We start from the raw sequence: 19,468 nt of genomic DNA on the forward strand, positions 1-19,468 counted from the left end.
CTGGGTGGCGCAGTCGGTTAAGCGTCCGACTTCAGCCAGGTCACGATCTCGCGGTCCGGGAGTTCGAGCCCCGCATCAGGCTCTGGGCTGATGGCTCAGAGCCTGGAGCCTGTTTCCGATTCTGTGTCTCCCTCTCTCTCTGCCCCTCCCCATTTCATGCTCTGTCTCTCTCTGTCCCAAAAATAAATAAACGTTGAAAAAAAAAAAAAGAATCTTATTGTCCTAATAAATATACCATATTTTCTCAATGAGACTCACAATTTTAAAATGTCTTCCTTATTTTGTGTGTGTGTGTGTGCACGCATGCACACGTGCATGTGTTGAACCAAAGACCAAATCATGCTAATCCTTCTGGGAAAATTTACCTTCACCTTCTTTCTATCTGCTACCCTCCTTCCTATTCTGGTCTCAACCACTTGAAAGCTTTACCTTTATGGCAGAGCTCTATGTGTTTCTCTTTCTTACCTTTCTTTTGCTTCTATGTGCTTGCTTCCTCTGGATTGATGTTCTTCAATGCCCTTTTTTCTTATTATATACAATGTAAACTCTACTGCGAGAGCTTAAGTCCTTCAGCTAACCTTTTTTTTTTCGGTCTAGACCAAATGCCAGCTTCTCCCTAATATGAGCTCTTTTCTTTCTAGTTAGGCTTTTTCTATCAACGTCCACGTCATTCAGTACTCATTCCAATACCTCATCTAGGCTGTGCTGTTGCCCTTAGCTGGAAAGTTGGACTTTGCCTCTTCCACCACGTCAAAAGTGTTGCATTACCCAACAAGTGGACCATGTAGGGGTTGAGAACACCTGTAAGGCAGGTTACTTAATTCTTTGGTCTGACTGGCATTCACAAACCTACTCTACGTTGTTTCATCCTCCTGATGGGATTAAAGTGATTTATTTATGCTTGATTAAGTTATAATTCCTTATGTACAATAACCTAGTTTTGTGTAGTTGCATTGAATGCTCATTGAATACTTAATGATTCATTGATTTTTAAATAATTTAAACCACATATACTGTGTTTTTACCCACCCTTCCTCCACCTCAAACATTCTTTTTATTGCATCATCTGCTATTTACTGCTAGGGTCAGGGTAAATGAAAATGAGATGATAGGGTACAGGTAACTGTCTATTTACCTCTTCCTCAGGAGCAGACGATACCTATCACCTGGCTACGATAGAAAGTGAAGTTTGAATGAAATCATGTCAAATATCAGAGAAATAATGACTTGGTTACAGAAATTTCTATTCATATCGTCTTATCCTTTGCCAACAAAGACACTAGAGTATATTTTGTTCTCATCTCGATTTTACAAGTTGAGGAAAATGAGTTCAGTGACCTAAGGGTCAGCGAGTTAGCACAACATCATGAAGACAAAAATTGCACCAAAATTTTAGGAGAAAAACACGTATGTGACCATTGCTTTCAGAAAGAAATGTTTCGATATGGGGTTTTGAAGACGAGAAAGTCAATTTGTAAACAAGTCGGCTTTACATTTTTAAGCATTTCCATGGCATAAATGAGGTTGGAACTTGAGAGCTTTTTGGTGGAGTAAGAAATGAGGAATTAATCAAAGAGAGGAAGATGTACCTAATGTGTTGTGATGATAACAAATAGAAAACAGAAGGACTTAAATTTCATGAGTCATTCTGGTCATTAACAGCCATCATCAGAAAAACATCTTCATGTGTAGCTTTATAGGTGCGCTCCATACAATTACACACTAGCCTATAGTAATTTTTGAGTAATGTGCTGATCTAATTACATTTGGCTTCACAAGTGTGTAAGCATTATCTTTTTTTTTTTCTTTTGTCTTGGCTTTAATTACCTTAGTAGTTGCAGGAGTTTTGGGGGTCCATACCAGCTTTTGGTTAGCAGAGTGAATTAACATAAAAGAGTCAATAAGAAATTAACCTACCCTGAATTTTCATTTTTATCCCATTTCACAAAACTTGAGTGTAAGACGGGAAGAAAGTTAATTGATTCCCCAGTTCAGAATTCTGTCACCTTGGAAGAAAATGTTAAGCCCAGTATATGAGATTGGGGAGAAGGAAGAAGTCACTTCCCTCCCCAGTACCTTCCTACGTGCAGCCCACGGACTCCTACCCTCTCGGTTTCCCATTGCTTCCCTGCTGTGTTTCTTCTTCTTGGCTTTCCTGTTCCTCCACACACTAGAGATATAAGCATAATGATTTCTGATCCAAGATTGTGTAATATTTGAAATTAAAAAGGGTGAAATTTTGAGTCCCAAACCAAAACAATTAAAAAAAAAAAACTGGTCTCGGTGTGCACAAACTGTCTTTAGAAAATAAACACAAAGCCAAACAAATGAGGCAATTAATTACAGCGATGGTTGTGCTCTGAAGCTCAGGGGTTCCTCTATATGTTTATTTCTACGCGGGCTTTGTGTTTCAGTAGGTCATAAATTGTTGCTCATATTTAGAGCAACAACTGGAATTGCGCTGTCCTTTAAGTCCACAAAAGTATGGCTTAATAACAAATATGCCAATGACTTAAAATACTTTATCTTTCTAGATCACTTACTTCGGTCATTACAGGAAGCGTTTGAGATCAGTATCAAGGATGTGAAGGGAGTGAGAAAATAGAACCGCTTCCTTTTCCCCCTTTTCCTTCTACGGAGTAGCAAGAGATCCAGTCCAGGTTTTGCCTCCGACTCTGCCTCTGAATTTCGGCTGTGCTCCGTGTAGCACGTTTCTCCCTCTCCCCTCCTTTCTCCTTCCCTCTAGCCTCCAGTGTCTGTCTCCGGGATTTCTCTCTTCCTATTTCAGGAGGACTCTCACAGGCTCCCTCAGCCTGTGTGAAGCTGAGGTTTCCCCTGGATCCAGTATATCCCCAACACATACCTCCACGCACACGCGTCCCCAAGAACCCCGTGCTCGGCCCGGCACACACGCGCGCACACACACACTCGCGCTCGCCTGTCCGCCTCCTCCCTCCCCGGGAGAGCCGGCGCGCGTTCCCACCTTCGCTGCACCCTCGGGCGAGCCGAGCTCGCAGCGCTCTAGGATTCTGCGGCTCGGAAGTCGGATCGCAGCTCTGAACCCCCGTGGTGGTTTTTTAAACATTCCTCTGCCTTCTCTCTCTCTCGTTTTGACTGCACCGTTTTCGATCTGGGGGGCTAGAGGAGCAAAGCGGCTGTTTTCCCAGCCAGCCCTGGTTGGCTTGCCATCCTCCATCTGGCTTATAAAAGTTTGCTGAGCGCAGTCCAGAGGGCTGCGCGGCTCGTCCCCTCGGCTGGCGGAAGGGGGTGACGCTGGGCAGCGGCGAGGAGCGCGCCGCTGGCTCTGGCGGGCTTTCGGCTCGAGGGGCAAGGTGAAGAGCGCACGGGCCCTGGGGTTTACCGAGCTGGATTTGCACGTCGCACCATGCCTTCCTGGATCGGGGCTGTGATTCTTCCCCTCTCCGGGCTGCTGCTGTCCCTCCCGGCCAGGGCGGAGGTGAAGGCTCGGAGCTGCGGCGAGGTCCGCCAGGCGTACGGTGCCAAGGGATTCAGCCTGGCGGACATCCCCTACCAGGAGATCGCAGGTAAGCGCGGGCGCGCGGCCCGGCAGGCTGCAGCCTTCGGCGACCGCACGTCCCCCCGGGCCGCCCGGCGCCCTCCTCCTTCCCCCTGTTGCTGAGTTGTTGGTGTTCACTTTCCGGCAGGGCTCTCCCGGACGCCCTGCCTCCGCGCCGGGCGGCGGATGCTCCGGCGGCTGTTCCCGCGGGGAAGGTGTGCGTCTCGGCTGCCTCATTGTGTGCACACGCGGGAGCGCCCTCTTTCCCTCCCGCCCGCTCTCCCTCCGCTCCGGCGCCCGTGCGCCCCCTTCGCGGCGGGCTCCGGCCGAGCGGGCCTGGGAGCCCGGGACGCCCGGGGGCGGCCGCGGCGCGAGGGCAGGTCGCCGAGCGGGGCGCCCACCCCGCGCCTCTCGCTCAGGCAAACTTGGAAGAACTGCGGCCGCAGTTTGCCCAGCGCCACAGTCTGAGTGGCGCCTTCCCCACTCCCGCCCTCGCGCCGGCGGGGGCGGTGGAGAGTCGCGGAGGGCTCCCCTCGCCGCTCGCTCCACTCACCGGATCCTTCCGGGAGGCAGAGCGCACGGCGCCCGGGGCCGGGGGCCGGGGGGCGGGCGAGGCGGGGGGACCCGGCCTCCGCACGTCGGCAGTTCCGGGCCGGTTTGGGGAGTTCTGGGGCTGCCGGTTTCGGGCTTGGGGCGGGCTTTCGCGTTACGGGTCCTCAGTGCTTTCCAGATTGCGGTTGGTCACTAGTGGTTCGGGGGACACCCCCGGCGCGGCGGCCGGACGCGAGCGCGGTCTCGGCCGCCCGCCTGTTCTCAGAAGCCGCGCCAACTTAGGCGGGTGGCTCGCCGGTGGGTTTGTCCCAGGGTCCGCGGGCCCTGGGTGGCCCGCCGGCCGGGCCACTAGCATTCCTGCACCGGGAGCCCCCACCCCCTATCTCGGCGCCGGCGTGTGCGGAGCACTCGGTCTCCAACAACTTGTGCGGCAGCCCGAGTGCGTGTTTTCCGGCTCTTAGCTCCAACCGACTCGGAGCTTCTCCGGGGCTCTGTGAATGAAACGTGTCGGGGAGAGATAATCCTGTGGCTGCGAGGCAGCACAGCTGAGGGAGGCTGAGAGAGGCCGGGAGAGATGCTGCGAGGGCGCGGGCCGCTCACAGCCGGCGGTTGAAGTCCTCAGTGACCTCGGATGGTCAAATCAAAACGCCGAATCTCCACCAGCCTCCCTGCATGTTGCCAAAGAGCTGGTCGATGAGGGCAAAGCTCTTTGCAGAGATCTTAAAACATCCCCGTTTCTATACGTAATGGAATTGGTATTTTATTACGGTTGATCTGCACACCCTGCAAGGGAAGGTTTGCACTTTTACCGAAATGAACACATTTATATAAATTGAAGCATGGGGGGGGGGGGGTGGGGTGTGTTTGTGTGGAGATAGCCCATACACACGCCAACAGCGCCGAGCATTAAGTACCGGGAGCCTTTTTCAATTCTGAGCCAGACGTAGCCAGCCTCTGGTGAGTCGGAGGCGGAACCTGTGGTGAATTATAAGTCCACTCTTCTGTCCCTGTCACTTCTTCTCCCTTTTCCAGAACTCCTTAATTTGTTAATCAGTGAATGGAGAGCGACTGCCCCCACAGCTCCTTAAGTTTCTTAACTCTCCTTCCCCTTTGTCTACTGTTATTTCATTCTTTTTAATTAATTGATAAGGATCAGCTTTGCTTTTTTCTCCTCCCCAAATCTCAGGGAATTCAACTTTTAAAAGGTTTTATAGCGTGGCTCACTTCTTCGAGGAACTTTTTCTCCTCTAATCTGGGCTTTTTCAAAGTGTATCTTTTAAACACACAGATATTTCCCAGCATGATTTCAGATATGATATCTCAGAGAAGAAAATAGTTCAGTATTTTTAAATTGTTTCGGTATTCTTTAGTGGATTATGGGACTTTCAGGGGACTGCACTTCATCCTTGGCATGACGCAAAGCTCCTTAATATCAAAGTGAAGGTTTTCAGTGTAAATAGTTTCTGTACTCCCCATTTACTTTCCTGAGAACATTTCCAGTGGTTAAAATAAATCCTTCAGGAGATTTTTTAACTACAGGGCTTTTTGTTTTTTTCTTCCCCCTCCACCTCCTGACAATTACAGTGCTCACTAATTAGCTATTAAATTCTGAAACGTGCACTTTTGTTAAACTCACTTTCTAGGACTAAAGGGTACTGTTGACTTTGCCCTAACCCTGATGTGCTTTGATGCTGGTAGAAATGGTCAAGATAGAGGTCACTGTGGGGTCAGAGGCACATGTGATAGGAAAACACATGAATTAAAAGATAATTGTGTGTGTGTGTGTATATATATATATATACATGTATGTATGTGTGTGTATATATATATTCACATATATATTCAACATGAATTACTCAATGCTACATGTTGCTGTTGGAATAACCACGGAGGAAATATGTCCCATTATTAAAGAAAAACACTCTTTGGCTCTTCCCTAGTTCTGATACTATTTACATTTCATTATCTAGTGTATGGTGGTTATCCTTTCTTTAAACTCCCTTTTCATCCTTTGCCTTGTTTGGACTTTTAAGGGTTTGCCTGAGAAATGGCATATGCCATTAGTCTGCCAGGGAACATGAATTTAAAGGAACTGCTGTTCATAATTTAGATTCATGAGGGCTGTTTCTAATTGAAAGATATTTGCAGGTAGTTTGCCTGGTAAAATAACTGAGAAGTAATAAGGACATTATGCTTCATCATGACATTATTAAAGTTTTACTCAGAACTCACAATTGTGAAATAGTGTTGCCCTTTTCTATTCTAGGATAAAAGGGAGTTCTTCAAACTCAATAGATGAGGGGCTGTGATGGGTAATATATAAAGTTATACTCTCAGAGAGTGCGTGGGAGGCCTTTAAGGGCCAGTTTGCACCATCAATCTTCACTCAGTGCTGATTTTAAGCCATCCCAGGCAGATCAGATAGACTATCTGTCCTGTTTGAAAGACCTCCAAAGGGGAAGATTCGGGAGCCCCTCTCAGCATCCATTCTGATACTTCGTAATTCTTGTGGTATCGAAATGTTTCCACATAACTAGCCCAAAGTCTTCCCAGTGTGCTTGCTTATTTTCTCCTGTTCTGTCTTCTGGGAAGGGATTGAGCAGTGAGTGGGTCAAGTTCTTTGTTAGGAGTGTTGTTTTGATCAAAGGTAGATATGAAACATTCCAGTCTTTCTTTGAGCGTCCATAATGTTATCTCATTTTCCCAGCCCGACTCCTCTTGATGGCTCTAAACTTCTAAAAGAACTCAAGAACTGAAAAGAACATCTGCTTCAAAGACCAGGCAATTCAGGGAATGCTGTTTTATGCTTACTGGGCCACTGTCTTATGTCTTGAGCCCTCTTGGAGTCGTTAATTATAACCCCTCGGAGCTGACTAGTGGTGACTTACTGGCCTACATGTCCACTTTTTCCATTAGTTATCTAATGCAGTCGTATTTAACAATCCCTCATGTAGAAATTACTATGTGCCCAGCCCCTGTTTAAATATTACCTGCTCCTAAAAACATTAAACATTGCCTTATTGACTCCTTTTGGTAATTTTTTTTTTTTAATTTTTTTTTCAACGTTTATTTATTTTTGGGACAGAGAGAGACAGAGCATGAATGGGGGAGAGGCAGAGAGAGAGGGAGACACAGAATTGGAAACAGGCTCCAGGCTCCGAGCCATCAGCCCAGAGCCTGACGCGGGGCTCGAAAACCCGGACCGCGAGATCGTGACCTGGCTGAAGTCGGACGCTTAACCGACTGCGCCACCCAGGCTTATAGTTCATGCTGAATAGTTTCCTGTTTACTTGCAACATCAAAAATTTTTCAAAATCACTTTGATTTTGAATTTTATGTCCTCGGGAATTGGCCATGCTACCATCACTAAATTGTATGTGTGTGTATGCATTTCCCTGATTTTTTAATTGTATCTATGTAGTTACATAAAAGGTGGAAACTAAAGCACGTGTGTTGGTATTTTTCATCATTCTGGACCTAGCGGAATATTGGGTTAGTGCAACAAAGTTTGCTGTAGGAAGGTATCATAGGGTAGCGGGAGGAGGGAAGCTTATCTCCACTGATGAGGAAAGAAGTATCGTCGTTTTCTCAGTATTTTGTCCCTTTTTGTGTCGCAGGTGTTTGGAGAGTTGGGCTGCAGGTGGATAATAAAGAAAGCTTTAAACTTTTTCCCATCTCTTTAATATGAATTAATCTCAATACTCTAAAAATCTATTTCAAAATCAAATTAAGAAAGAATATTCTCTTGTACTCTGCTGATGTACTAGTGACTTTTTTAAGTTCTTCTTTATTGATGTCAAATTTCAGAATATGTAATGCTTCATGTCACCTGGTCTTTGTACAACAGTCCTTTCCTTTCTCTGCTGGGTTTCTCAGGGAACCTGTCCTCCCTCCCTCTGCACCCCCCCCCCCCGCCCCCCAACTAACTTAATACATTTGCCATTGCTACCTTTTTTTTCCAATTTGCATGTAGATATCGTATTAACATAAACAGAAAAAAAGTGGCAACTCTTACTCTTTTACATACACATTAAATACCCTAGTTTGAAATAAATTATTTAATTTCCACTTAACTGCCTGCTTCATAGATTTCTGATTTCTTTGCCCTCTCTGTAGTTAGCTGTCTTTAAAATTCTTTCGAAGAACAGTGTGAGAGGTCTGAGTTAGCTGAACTTCAAATGTGTTTTGTGTTTTGTTTTTTTATGATTTGCCAAGTCACTAAATTTCTAAAAGAATCACATTAATTCCAGGTATCAAGGCAGTCTAAACTCTGGGCTATTAGGCATGCCACTTGTTAAACTTTTGATTTGGGAATTAATTTTAGAATGATCCTTGCAAACAGTTATCTTAGCTGATTTAATTAGAGGATAATATGTCATCATTGAGAACAAGAGTTCATTTGAGTTGACTGATACACTTTTTTACATAAAACTCACATCTTTAACTGTACCACATGGTTAATAGCTTGTGAGTAGAAATGTAGGCCGCTATCAAAAGTGATTTAAAATATACAGCACTATGTCCTTTAAAGTATTATAGTATAAACATTGCATTGTAATTTATGTAAGAGTGTGACTAATGTTCTTTTATGATTATGGGTGAGTTTTATGAACACTTACAAAATACAAAATTGAGTCCTTTTAAACCAAAGTGACCTACAATTGAGTCACTACATTTGTACAGAAATATGAGTTTAGGATAGAAATTGTAGGAAGGGAAATGTTGATAAAATGATTTATTAGCTTAGTCTTAGCTTATATTTTAAGCCTGCAAAAGACTTTCTTCCCCCTTAATTCACATCTCTCAAAAGACTTCTGGCAAGGCCAGCTGTCTTGACAGTATAAACAGAATACTGAATATTCTTATATTCATATGCTTGTATATGTCTTTGCAGACCAAATTCTGCTCTACTAAATTCTTGGTGCTTATATATGTCTTCGCAGACCAAATTCTGCTCTACTAAATTCTTGGTGCTTATATATGTCTTTGCAGACCAAATTCTGCTCTACTAAATTCTTTAGCTGACATGTAATTCAACTTTGCATAGTTTCATAGATTTCTTCAGTAGTATTCAATTTTCAGTTATTTACATCATACTGTTTGAAAGTGTAATGGACTCCCTGGGATGGCATATTTGTAAATAAATGGTTTCATAGCAGTAAGTCTTGGTAAAGATTTAAAATTTCTAGTAGTCCTGAATGGCAGTATTTAAGAGCTTTTAATAACCTCGGATGAAAAATATTTTTTAAATGAATGCACCAGTTAGTAACAAAGAAAAATAGAAATCTGATTCCACATTTACACGTTATCCAGGTTGTTGATTTATTTTTATAACTCATTCTGTATTTTCTTTAGGCATTTCTTTTCCCCTCATCCAGTGAATATTTTTTTGTATGCCTACTATGTGTAATTCACTGGGCCAGGCGCTGTATATAGGGCCACAGGGGATTTTAATCGCAGCAGGGAAATGGAAATTAAGGGACCACTCACAATCAAGGGCTGAGATACCGGCACTGTGACACAGTATTTAATCGGAGCATCTGATCTAATCGTGGGGTTAGGGAATGCCTTCTTGAGGAAGAGCAGTGGGCAGTGGGCTCAGGAGGACTTAGTACCTGTGTGGTTAGAAGACCCTGAAAGCATGAGAGGAGTTTGGAAGCTGGAGAAAACATCCTGTGAATAGAAAGGGTGTGAGAGAGACCAGAGAGCCTGTGGGCCAGGTTAATGACTTGTATACAGTGTTCAAAGATGGCCCATGCAGCGTGACCCTATGGTTTACTTTTTCATCGCAGATACGGACCATTGGCTCTAAAAGCTGTGGGTGCTTAAGTCAAGTTTTTATGCATCTGGTTGTTTTAAACACAGCCCAAAGAAATTGAGTTTTAACCAGTTAGAGCCTGCCTGTTTTGTGTATCCTGCAAAGCTGTGTAACACCTGCCTGCTAGCCATTTATAGGATGAACCTGGGGCCTAAAAGAAACCAAGACAAACAAAACAAAACAATAACCGAAAATCCAAGCTGCTGCCCTCTCCACTCTAAGGCTGAACAACATTGCCTAGATACTTAATCCCCTTTCCCTCTCCAGGAGTTCCTGAGCCTTCTCCCCTTCTGGTAGTGGCTACCCTCTGTTATGTCTACAAGGCTTCAAGCTATGAGGGACTTCCCCTCTCAGGCAGCTTGTCAAAGTGCAACCCAAATAAAGCTCTCTGTGTCTGGCTGCCACCTCATGGTCCTGTCTCTTTCCTTAATCAGCCCTGAAATCCTGGAGCTCACAGCGCTGACCTTGGCCTTCAGCCTAGGGCAGTGAGAAGCTATTGAAGAAGTGTTTCAATCAGGATTGGACTTGATTTGAAATGTTACCTTGGTCTCTCTCTAGAGATGGCTTTCAGGGGAGGAAAAGCAGATACAGGAAGAGGAGATGTTAGCTTGAACTAGAGCAGTGCCTGGAAATGGAATGAAGTAGAAAGACTCAAGAAATATTTAGAAGCTGAGTGAAGTAAGTCAGATTGAGAAAGATAGATACCATGTGGTGTCACTTATATAGAATCTAAAAAAAACGAACGAACAAAACAGAAACCAGATTCTTAGATGCAGAAAACAGATTGGTAGTGGCCACAGGGGAGGAGGGGCAGGGGGCAAGACGGTTAAAGGGGATCAAGCAGTACGAATGTACAATTACGGAATAAGTCTTGGGGATGTAATATGCTGCATCAGGAATATAGTCAAGGGTATCGTATTAACTTTGGAGGGTAATGGATGGTAACTAGACTTACTGAGGTGATCATTTTGCAGTGTCTACAAAGGTCAAATCACTATGCTGTACACCTGAAACTTATATAATATTGTATGTCAATTATACTTCCTTTAAAAAAAGAAATATTTAAGAGGTAAGTTTGGTATCACCAAAAGACCATTAATTAATCAAAAGTCATTCATTGGATATGTACTATGTGATGGACAGTGAGTACGAACTAGTCTCTGTATATGTGAAAGAGAGAGGTTCAGAGAGAGCAGCATGCATCCCAGAAACATTTTTGAGTTTACAAGGCCATGTAAATAACTCTGACATAGTTTATGTGTGCTTTTTAGTGGAGACAAAACTCAGTATCCTTAAACCAGCATAGGATTGTTAAGAGTATCAGTATGACCGAGAGAAAGAGATTTCCCAAATGGGGGGAGGGTGGTGAGTTGTGAGTTGTTAACTCAAAGTATAGAGTTTTCAAAATATATGTAACCAGCTGTGCCACTTTGAAACTTAAGTCACAGTTGTGTGGCCAAGAGAGAGATTTCCCAAATAGGGTGGGGTGAGTCGTGAGTTAACTCTCAGAAAGTATAGAGTTTTCAAAATGTATGTAATCAGCTGTGCCATTTTGAAATTTAAGTCACAGGTTTTTTGTCCTATGGGAATGTAAAAAAATAACTTAAAATCTTTACCAAAATGAAGAATTAAATTGTTACTTCACTCCCCAATATTTAAACAATGCTATGCCCATGGCATAAGTACCAAATATGTTACTGGTTGTAATGACTGGAATCACAAAATGAAGAGAGTTATTTGACCTTGCTGAGAGGAAGGGGTAAAATTTAATTTGGAGGATATTAGTCAGGGTTCTCTAGAGAAGCCAAAGCAATAGGATACACATATAGATATAGGTATACATATGAGGAGATTTATTATAGGAATTAGCTCCAGAGGTTATGGAAGCCAAGAAGCCTCATGATCTGCCATATGTGAACTGGAGACCCAGGAGAGTGGAGGTGTAAGTCAGTCTGGGGCTGAAGGCCTTGGGTGGGGTGGAGTACTGTGGGGTAGTGGTAATAAGTCTCAGATTCCAAGGCTGGAGAACTAGGAGCTCTGATGTCCCAATGTAGGAGAAATGGATGTCTGAGCTAAAGAAGAGTGACAGGGAATTTGTTCTTCCTCCACCTTTTTGTTCTGTTTGGGCCGTGAAGGATTGAATAATGTTACCTTACACTGGTCACTCCTTCTACTGAATCACATGCTAATCTCTTCCCATAACATCCTTACAGACACACCCACAGATAATGTTTTACCAGCTATCTGGGTGTCCTTTAAGCAGGTCAAACTGACACAGAATTAACCATCACAGGGACATTGAAGGATGCGTAGCAGTTGACAAACACTCATGAAAGAAGAAGGCATTTGGGGTGGGGTTAAATTTGTAAGGAAAGTAGTACGTTTGGAAGATACTACAGAAAGCGATCAATTAAGAATTTGTGAGAAGCAATATTGAACAAATAGAGTGGGGTTGTATTTTTGATGGGCCTTGAAAACCCTAGCCTTTATGTGGCAGGAAGTAGGTCATCATTCTAGGTTCTTTGCAGTGAAATGACAAGATGAAAGTATTGTTTTAGATTGGTCAAGCACTATAAACAGGATGGAATAGTGTAGGGATTATTAAAGGCCCAGGAGGAGGGAAGGAAGATAGCCAGGGGGCTGATTTAGATACTAAAGCCTGAGATGCCAAGGGCCAAGACCAGGTTAAGAGGTGAAAAGAAGGGGTGAATGAGGTCAGCAGGGAAGAGGCAACATTAAAAAGAAAAAAAAAAAAACACCTGAAAAATTTTACTCCTACTACTCAGAAGTTCCAATAAAAGGGTTTAAAGAAGACAAGCCGTTGAAATTCTTGCCTGAAATCATCTGTGTCATTTAAGATACTTTTGGCAGCAGGTCACAAAAAATCCTGAATTGGCTGTCTTCCACAATCAGGGAAAGCCATCATTTCACATACGTTCCAATACAGAGCAGTTCTACGTGTGAGAGAGTGGGAAGTTAACACTATCATGAGGGTCTTGGGTTCTCTCCATCTTTTGTCTCTGCTTTCCTCATTCTACAGGTCAGCTCCATTACAGAAAGAAGATGGCTGCTGGAATACTAAGAGCCAAAGTTTCATTATGATGCCCAGAGGTACACAGTAGGGCTATTTCTTCCCCTGTTTATCTCCTCATTGACGAGGCAGATTAACTCAGAAGTCCCCCAGCAGATTTACCCAGCCTCTCATTCCAGAATTGCTTCCTGTGCTGGTGCCTGGAAGAGAAAGGAAAAGATCGTGGCTGTTGACTTGGACCCATCGTGGCTACACCCTCAGACAGGAGCTGATGTTCACCTTCCTTAAGTATATGGCCACTGAATTGCTTGGGTAATATTCCTAAGAATCCCCAGGAATTGAGGGTAATGGAGAAGTTGAGAAGAATTACTCAGATTGTCTGAATCAATTACGTATTTGGCGTTCTTACTTGAGTCCAGTATTTCTCAACTCTGGCCAGCGGTGAACTGACACATGTTTAGCAGTTGGCTTTCAGGAGGGTAGGGTGTGGGAAGATCTGATTTGTAGCATTTGCCAATTTCTGTGCTATGTTCCCACCATGACGGATTTCAAGCCACTAACAGTTTAACAACCAGCTTACAAAATTCCTGAAAATTTAACAGCTGGCTCTTTTGAGTTGGAAAAGGCCAGGGCTGTCCTGGAATCATGTGAGGTAGCATTAAACAACAACAACAACAACAACAACAAAAATTGTGCTCCATTTTTAGATCCTCTGATTTAATTGGTCTGAGACAGGGCACTCTTTTTCCTGGCCTGCTCCCTCCCTTCTTCCTTTCTTTTTCAGTTTTCCCTGGTATTTCTGATGTGCATCCAGGAAAGGGAAGCAGTTAGCTAAAGCTGTGCTTCATAAACTTTATCAAACATCAGAAATACAGGAGGGCTTGTTAAACACTAATGCCTCGGCCCCACCCCCAAAGTTTCTGTTTTCATTGTTCCTGGGTAGGGCCTGTAATTTGTATTTTTTACAGATTCCCAGGTGATGCTAATGCTGGTCCAGGCACCATCTCGAGTCTCCGGGGACCAAACTCTGGGTGCATTCACTGTGGTTTTAAGTACAGGTTTTTGTCAGGGTAGACAGTCAAATTTGCGCAATGATTTCTGTTATTTCTCATCTTGATTTTAAGAATCTCAACCCACAAAGTGTCTCTGATTCAAATTGCATTTCACTCGTCCTCCTCCCCCATTGCCTCTGACTTCTTTCAGACACTCGCTTTGGCCACTAGGGGGACTAAGGGAAAGAGAGTGGTTGGAGCGGTTCAATCCAGAACTACCTACGCGTGGAACAAAAGGGCCCCAACTCAGCTGCAGGCGCATATCTGCTTGAGTAGGAAAGAGCCACAACATTGCTTTAAATGGGAACTGGTTGACGTTTTCAGGTTTTTTTTTTTTTTTTTTTTTTTTTTACTGTAGGATCCCAATTGTTCTTTGCTAATGTGACAGGCTCTCTTTGGGTATGGCTCGTTTCTTTGGGGAGGTTCCTATTCAGAAGATTTTTGGGGAAGAGTGATTCCGTTTCCTTGCTCCTTTGAGCTGTTTTTCCTGGACTAAATGCAGATCTAGCCATTTTTTCTTGACCTCTAGACTCTTATGCAAGGAGACTACATTTAGAGCTGGTCAGTCTTCATTTTTATACACATTCAATTAAAGATGTAGCATAATATATTCAGGGCATGCACACCTGTGTTCTGTAAGCTTGATTGGCTGGTGTGTTTGCTCCTTATTACAGTTCTTGGATTTCTTGAGAAATTGGCTTCCTCTTTTGTGCCCCCAGGACAGCTGAGATTAGCAAGGGCTAGTGCTCCTCAGCTGGATTTCAGAGAACTGGAGGTGTTTCCTCCTAAGGTTGCAGTAAGGTTGAGGCAAGTATTTTCTTTGCAAAGAAACTACTTTGAGGTCTGCTTTTTAAAATGAATAATTTTCAGTTATTTTCTTAATGGGCCAGAGTAGCTCGAAGTCAGTTGCACCTTTGAAATGAACTTGCTTCTATGCTTTTAGATTTATAGAGATTTTTAAATGACAGGACTTAACTTTTTCCTGAAAAAGCAAGAAAATACTTTTCCTCATACTTTAGCTGTTTGCTTATCCTATTTTCTTCTAAATCCCAATGATGGGGAGTTTTTAAAACTTAAAAATGATGAAACTTAATATGCCCAGCATCTTTTTTCCTTTTTTACAGCAAAAGGTTTAACAAATGGTTTTGAAGACTTTAAATGATCTTTGACATATTGGGAGCTCTATTTGGAAAATAAGGTATTAATAATTTGGAAATGTAGGATTCTGAGCACTCCTTGATCTATTACAGCTTTTCCTCTAGCTATATATTTATATTGAACTTAGGTAACATAGTTTACTCTTACTTTTACATTATCAAGTGCTAATGTGTGAAAGGCTTTTATTGTACTTTTACTACTCATTTGATTATGTGGTGTCTTACTTAATATTCTTTCACAGACTTGGGGGTATTTAGACATCAGGAGGTCAAGTACTACGTTAAAAGCATAGGCCAGTTTTTATATGACTGCAATAAAGAATATATTCATTTCACTTATATTACCACATGGCTCTCATAAAAAAAGGTCAGTTTCAATTGAATATAAAATAGGTTACAAATGGCAAATCTTATGTCATCAACAACAAAATTATTATGGATAATTCCTTTTCAATGACTCCCTTCCCTTCTTTAAAAAAATAACTTGAAGCTTTCATAAAATCATAGATCCTTATGATGTGTTTTGAACAATAGACACAAAATTATATAAATCCATTTTTTTCTTTAGTCAAGAATACATATAATCACACTGAAATTCCAGTTGAAATAGCAATTCAAGTGCATCACAGATTCACAGCAAAAAATTCCATGAAATTATACTTTTGCATTTTGTTGTTATATTAATTTAACAGATTAACTTCGAATCAATTTCTCAGCCTGGGGTTATTGATGTACAGATAAATATTATTACAAGAAGTTACATGCGAAAATGTAGGCCGATTGCTATGATTTAAGAGTGGCAGTTTATTCTTATCCAGAACATAGTAAATTATAGAAAGGTTTTCAGTTTCTCCAAGGGTTGAGTATATATAAAAATACAGGTTGTAATGATCTTAATTCTGTGTGGTAACTAAGGTTGCATTTTATAACCGGAATGACAAATTCCTACAACTGAAAAACCTATACACATTTTAAAGTGAATTTTAACCTTCTTTGCCATTCATTTGGGTACAGTACAACTCTTGACAGGCCATCGTTATTCCCCTGAAATGTTTATTTTCAAAAGTGTGACCTTGTATTTGAAAAAAGTTTGTAAATGCTCTGTCTTCTGAAAGGCTTTGAAACAGTATTATTTGGGAAAAATGAGCCTCGCTCACAACTACTATAATCAGGAAAAATAGAAAGATGGAATACGAATCAGCGAGAGCAGCCTGTTCTTGGATCCACGGTTCCTAAAGCTATCTTCTTTCAGGGCGACGATTGGATTCCCGTTTTAACCTAATTAAGCAGTCGAGAGAATCAGTGTCCTACGAGATAAGCCCGGAGGCTCCTGGAAGCCCCGGGCTGCTCATTACCTCCCAGGCACTGCCAGGGAGCCGCTGCCCGGGACTTCTGGAAGGTGCCACGGATGCCCAGAAGGAGGCTCTGGTGTGCAGCGCCAGCCCGTAGGTATACCACCTTCAGCCACATTTCAGCCCTGTTACTGTGGAATTGATTTTCACGGCTCGTGACAGAAGCTGTTTTCAGCCTTTGAAAAGGAAGTAGCTGGGGCTGATCCTCCTAACACAAACAGCAAATTGCTCTGTGGCTTTCATAGCATTGGAGGTCTGTTACCTTAAGGTTCTAATGGCCTTTTAACAGTGTTTCCAGCTGAGCAGCAGATGTAAAGGATACTGAACATTGAAAGCACTGTTCTTTTTTTTCCTCCTCCCTGAAAGAATCATTTTTTACAGATATTGTACCAACACCGTATCCTAGGACCTATTTGGTGGCATGTTAGATTTGAAAGATGGAACCAAATCTCAGGTGAAGTCTTGTCAATACCGTTGGCCCGACCAACCTTACTGGGCTGTGTGTCCCCATGTTCCTGCTCATCGGGAACCGTGATCGTGTCACCATTAGTAGGGGCCCATTTGGTGATATCTCATCAGGGAGAAAAAAATAATTAATGGAACCCCATGAAGACTCTAAAAGTCCTGATACTTATTTTAAGTTCGCTTTCATCCTAAACATTTCAGAAATACGCTGCAAACAGTGCGTTCGCCTTTTAGAATTCTATCCAGTCTCCCTTTGTTTTGCCTTTCTATTGTTTCAGGTGTTAGTTCTGTCTTTCTGTTGGTTAGGGTATGAGATGTTCCTGAAGGAGAGCTATGCCTTCCCCGCACAGTGTCCTTGAAGGCCTTTAAACGAAGCTTTGGTCTGTTGAAGAAGGGTAGCATTTCTTGTGGACTTTTGAGGAAAAAGTTAAACATAGCTGAGGGACACTTGTCGAATTGGACGTTTTTTCCTTTTTAAAAAATAAAAATTTCTTTTCTTCAAAAGAAGTAGGGGTGCCTGGGTGTGGCTCAGTCGGTTAAGCATCTGACTCCTGGTTTTGGCTCAGGTCATGATCTCACGGTTGATGAGTTCGAGCCCTGCATCGAGATCTGTGCTGACAGTGTGGAGCCTGCTTGGGATTCTCCCTCTATCTCTGCCCCTCCCCTCTCTCATAGGTGCACTCTCTCTCTCTCTTTTACCCAAACTAAATAAATAAACATTTCAAAAAAAAAATTAGAGAAATAGCATGTCTTTTGATTTCACTTAGGTCCAAGCAGTGCTTGTATTTGAGCTTTCCAGTGGTAACTCTGCGAGGTAAGAGCAGAACAGCCATGCCAGTGAGTCCTCACCCCTCACTCCAGGAACTGACCTGTTTTGAAGCTTTTGGAGGGACCCTTAGGAAGTATGTGAACTGCCACCATTTTCCCCCCAAAGTTGAAAATACGCGTAACTTGAAACGCTACAGTGAACAGGTGATGTGACTAGACGCGCAATTCCTTCCCTTTTTGTTCCTCTTCTTCCTCCTACTCCCTCTCTTGTGCACTCACATAACCCATGAGAAAAAAAGTATTAGCATGGTCTACTATTTAAAATTTAGTGTGGTTAGTTTAGCTCTTCTAGGTAACAACGTGTGGGAAGCTTGCTCTGGCGCTGTGGTTAAGCAGAGACTGGCTTTGACTCCCGGCTCTACCGTTTAGCTCTTTTGAACCTGTCCCTGCCTCTATTTTGTCCGTGAACAGGGATAATAACACAGAGTCCCTACCACTCATCGTTGTGATTGTATTAAATGAATTAACATTTATGAAGCTCTTAGAATAGCGGCTGGCATACAATAAAGGCTATATACGTGTTCCTCACATAACAAATAATAGATAAGAAGATCAATCCCTTGATGAGGGTGGGGAGTAACAAGGGAAGAAAGGGGAAGAGTGAGTTTCTATGGGCTCCTCCCATCTCCAGGGCTAAGCCTGGCCTGTAGGCACTGCTAACGTTTGGGGTTGGCCTGCCGAGTGATCTGCTCTTGTGCAACTTGGGAAGGAACCGGTAGTCCCCTTTCCTGGAGTACTCACCCTGATGTTGGATTTTTCTGGCCCCGTAGGCCTCCTGAATCCCTGGTTTATTCCTCACCTGGCTTCTAGAACTTTGATCACCTTCTATGGTGGGAGCGTGACACGCTTTCTGGTCTGCAACTCAGTGGCATTCTGAATCTACCCAGGAGGGCACTGGAGACCACTGGGCCAGACCTGTGCCCCCCGCCCCCGGCCCCCCAGGTGTGGGTGTAGCCCTCCCTCTGAACATCTTTGCCAGCAGTCCACCAGGCAGTCTCTTTACAGATTCCGAAACACTTAGCTCTAGGAATCCCTCATCTCTGTGGCTTTCCTGTGTGGGTGGGAAGCTCCGAGAGGAGAAACCGGGAAATGTGGCGAACCTCCCTTCTTCATATAGATCCCCGGGGCAGGGATGGGTTTGCTACCCGTCCTCTTTCTGGCTGGACCTCAAGCCCTTTATCCAGGCTTGGAGACTTGTCACCAGAAGAGGTCAGAGAACAGACACTCATAGCTTTGGAGGTGGAGACAATATATAGAAGGCAATATATTGAGGGGCAGACCAAATCGAGCCAGTGAAATATTTGCAGAATATTATCCTCATTACACACACAATATGGAAACTTCCGAGGCATCTCTACATTATCAGGTGAACTGGAAATGACATCAGTTCTTTGTTTATGTGGGAATCTTCGGGATTTCTGGCAGATGGCATCATATAGGAGCAAAAGGACTTAGTTCCTTGTTTTGTGCTTACTCATTGGTTATTTTGAAGTTTTCTTCACTTCCTTGAACCCCAGTGTCCTCATGCATATAAAGGGACAGTAAGATAGCCTGGCTCATGATGTTCTTTGTGAGGATTAAATCACATAATGCGTGTGAACAGACTGACAGAAGTCTCCAGGAAATGTTAGCTCTCCTTTTCCCAATTCCCTCCTGACACATGTATCGTGATGAGAAATCTTCCTGTGTCTTATTC

General features: G+C 43.3%; 1 protein-coding gene across 2 annotated transcripts in view; it reads left to right on the forward strand.

The window, feature by feature from the left end:
- Positions 1-2,615: 2,615 nt before the first annotated feature.
- GPC6 (glypican 6) overlaps positions 2,616-19,468 on the forward strand; it is a 1,119,186-nt gene continuing 1,102,333 nt past the window's right edge. Inside the window, exon 1 of one of the 2 annotated variants that reach the window (XM_043581540.1) lies at positions 2,616-3,545. In XM_043581540.1, the coding sequence (XP_043437475.1) occupies positions 3,386-3,545 (160 nt within the window). In that variant the 5' untranslated portion in view covers positions 2,616-3,385. The remainder of the gene's footprint in view (positions 3,546-19,468) is intronic. The other variant, XM_043581530.1, reaches the window with a different exon arrangement.

The sequence above is a fragment of the Prionailurus bengalensis genome, chromosome A1 (assembly GCF_016509475.1).
Source record: "Prionailurus bengalensis isolate Pbe53 chromosome A1, Fcat_Pben_1.1_paternal_pri, whole genome shotgun sequence".
Classification (NCBI taxonomy): domain Eukaryota; kingdom Metazoa; phylum Chordata; class Mammalia; order Carnivora; family Felidae; genus Prionailurus; species Prionailurus bengalensis.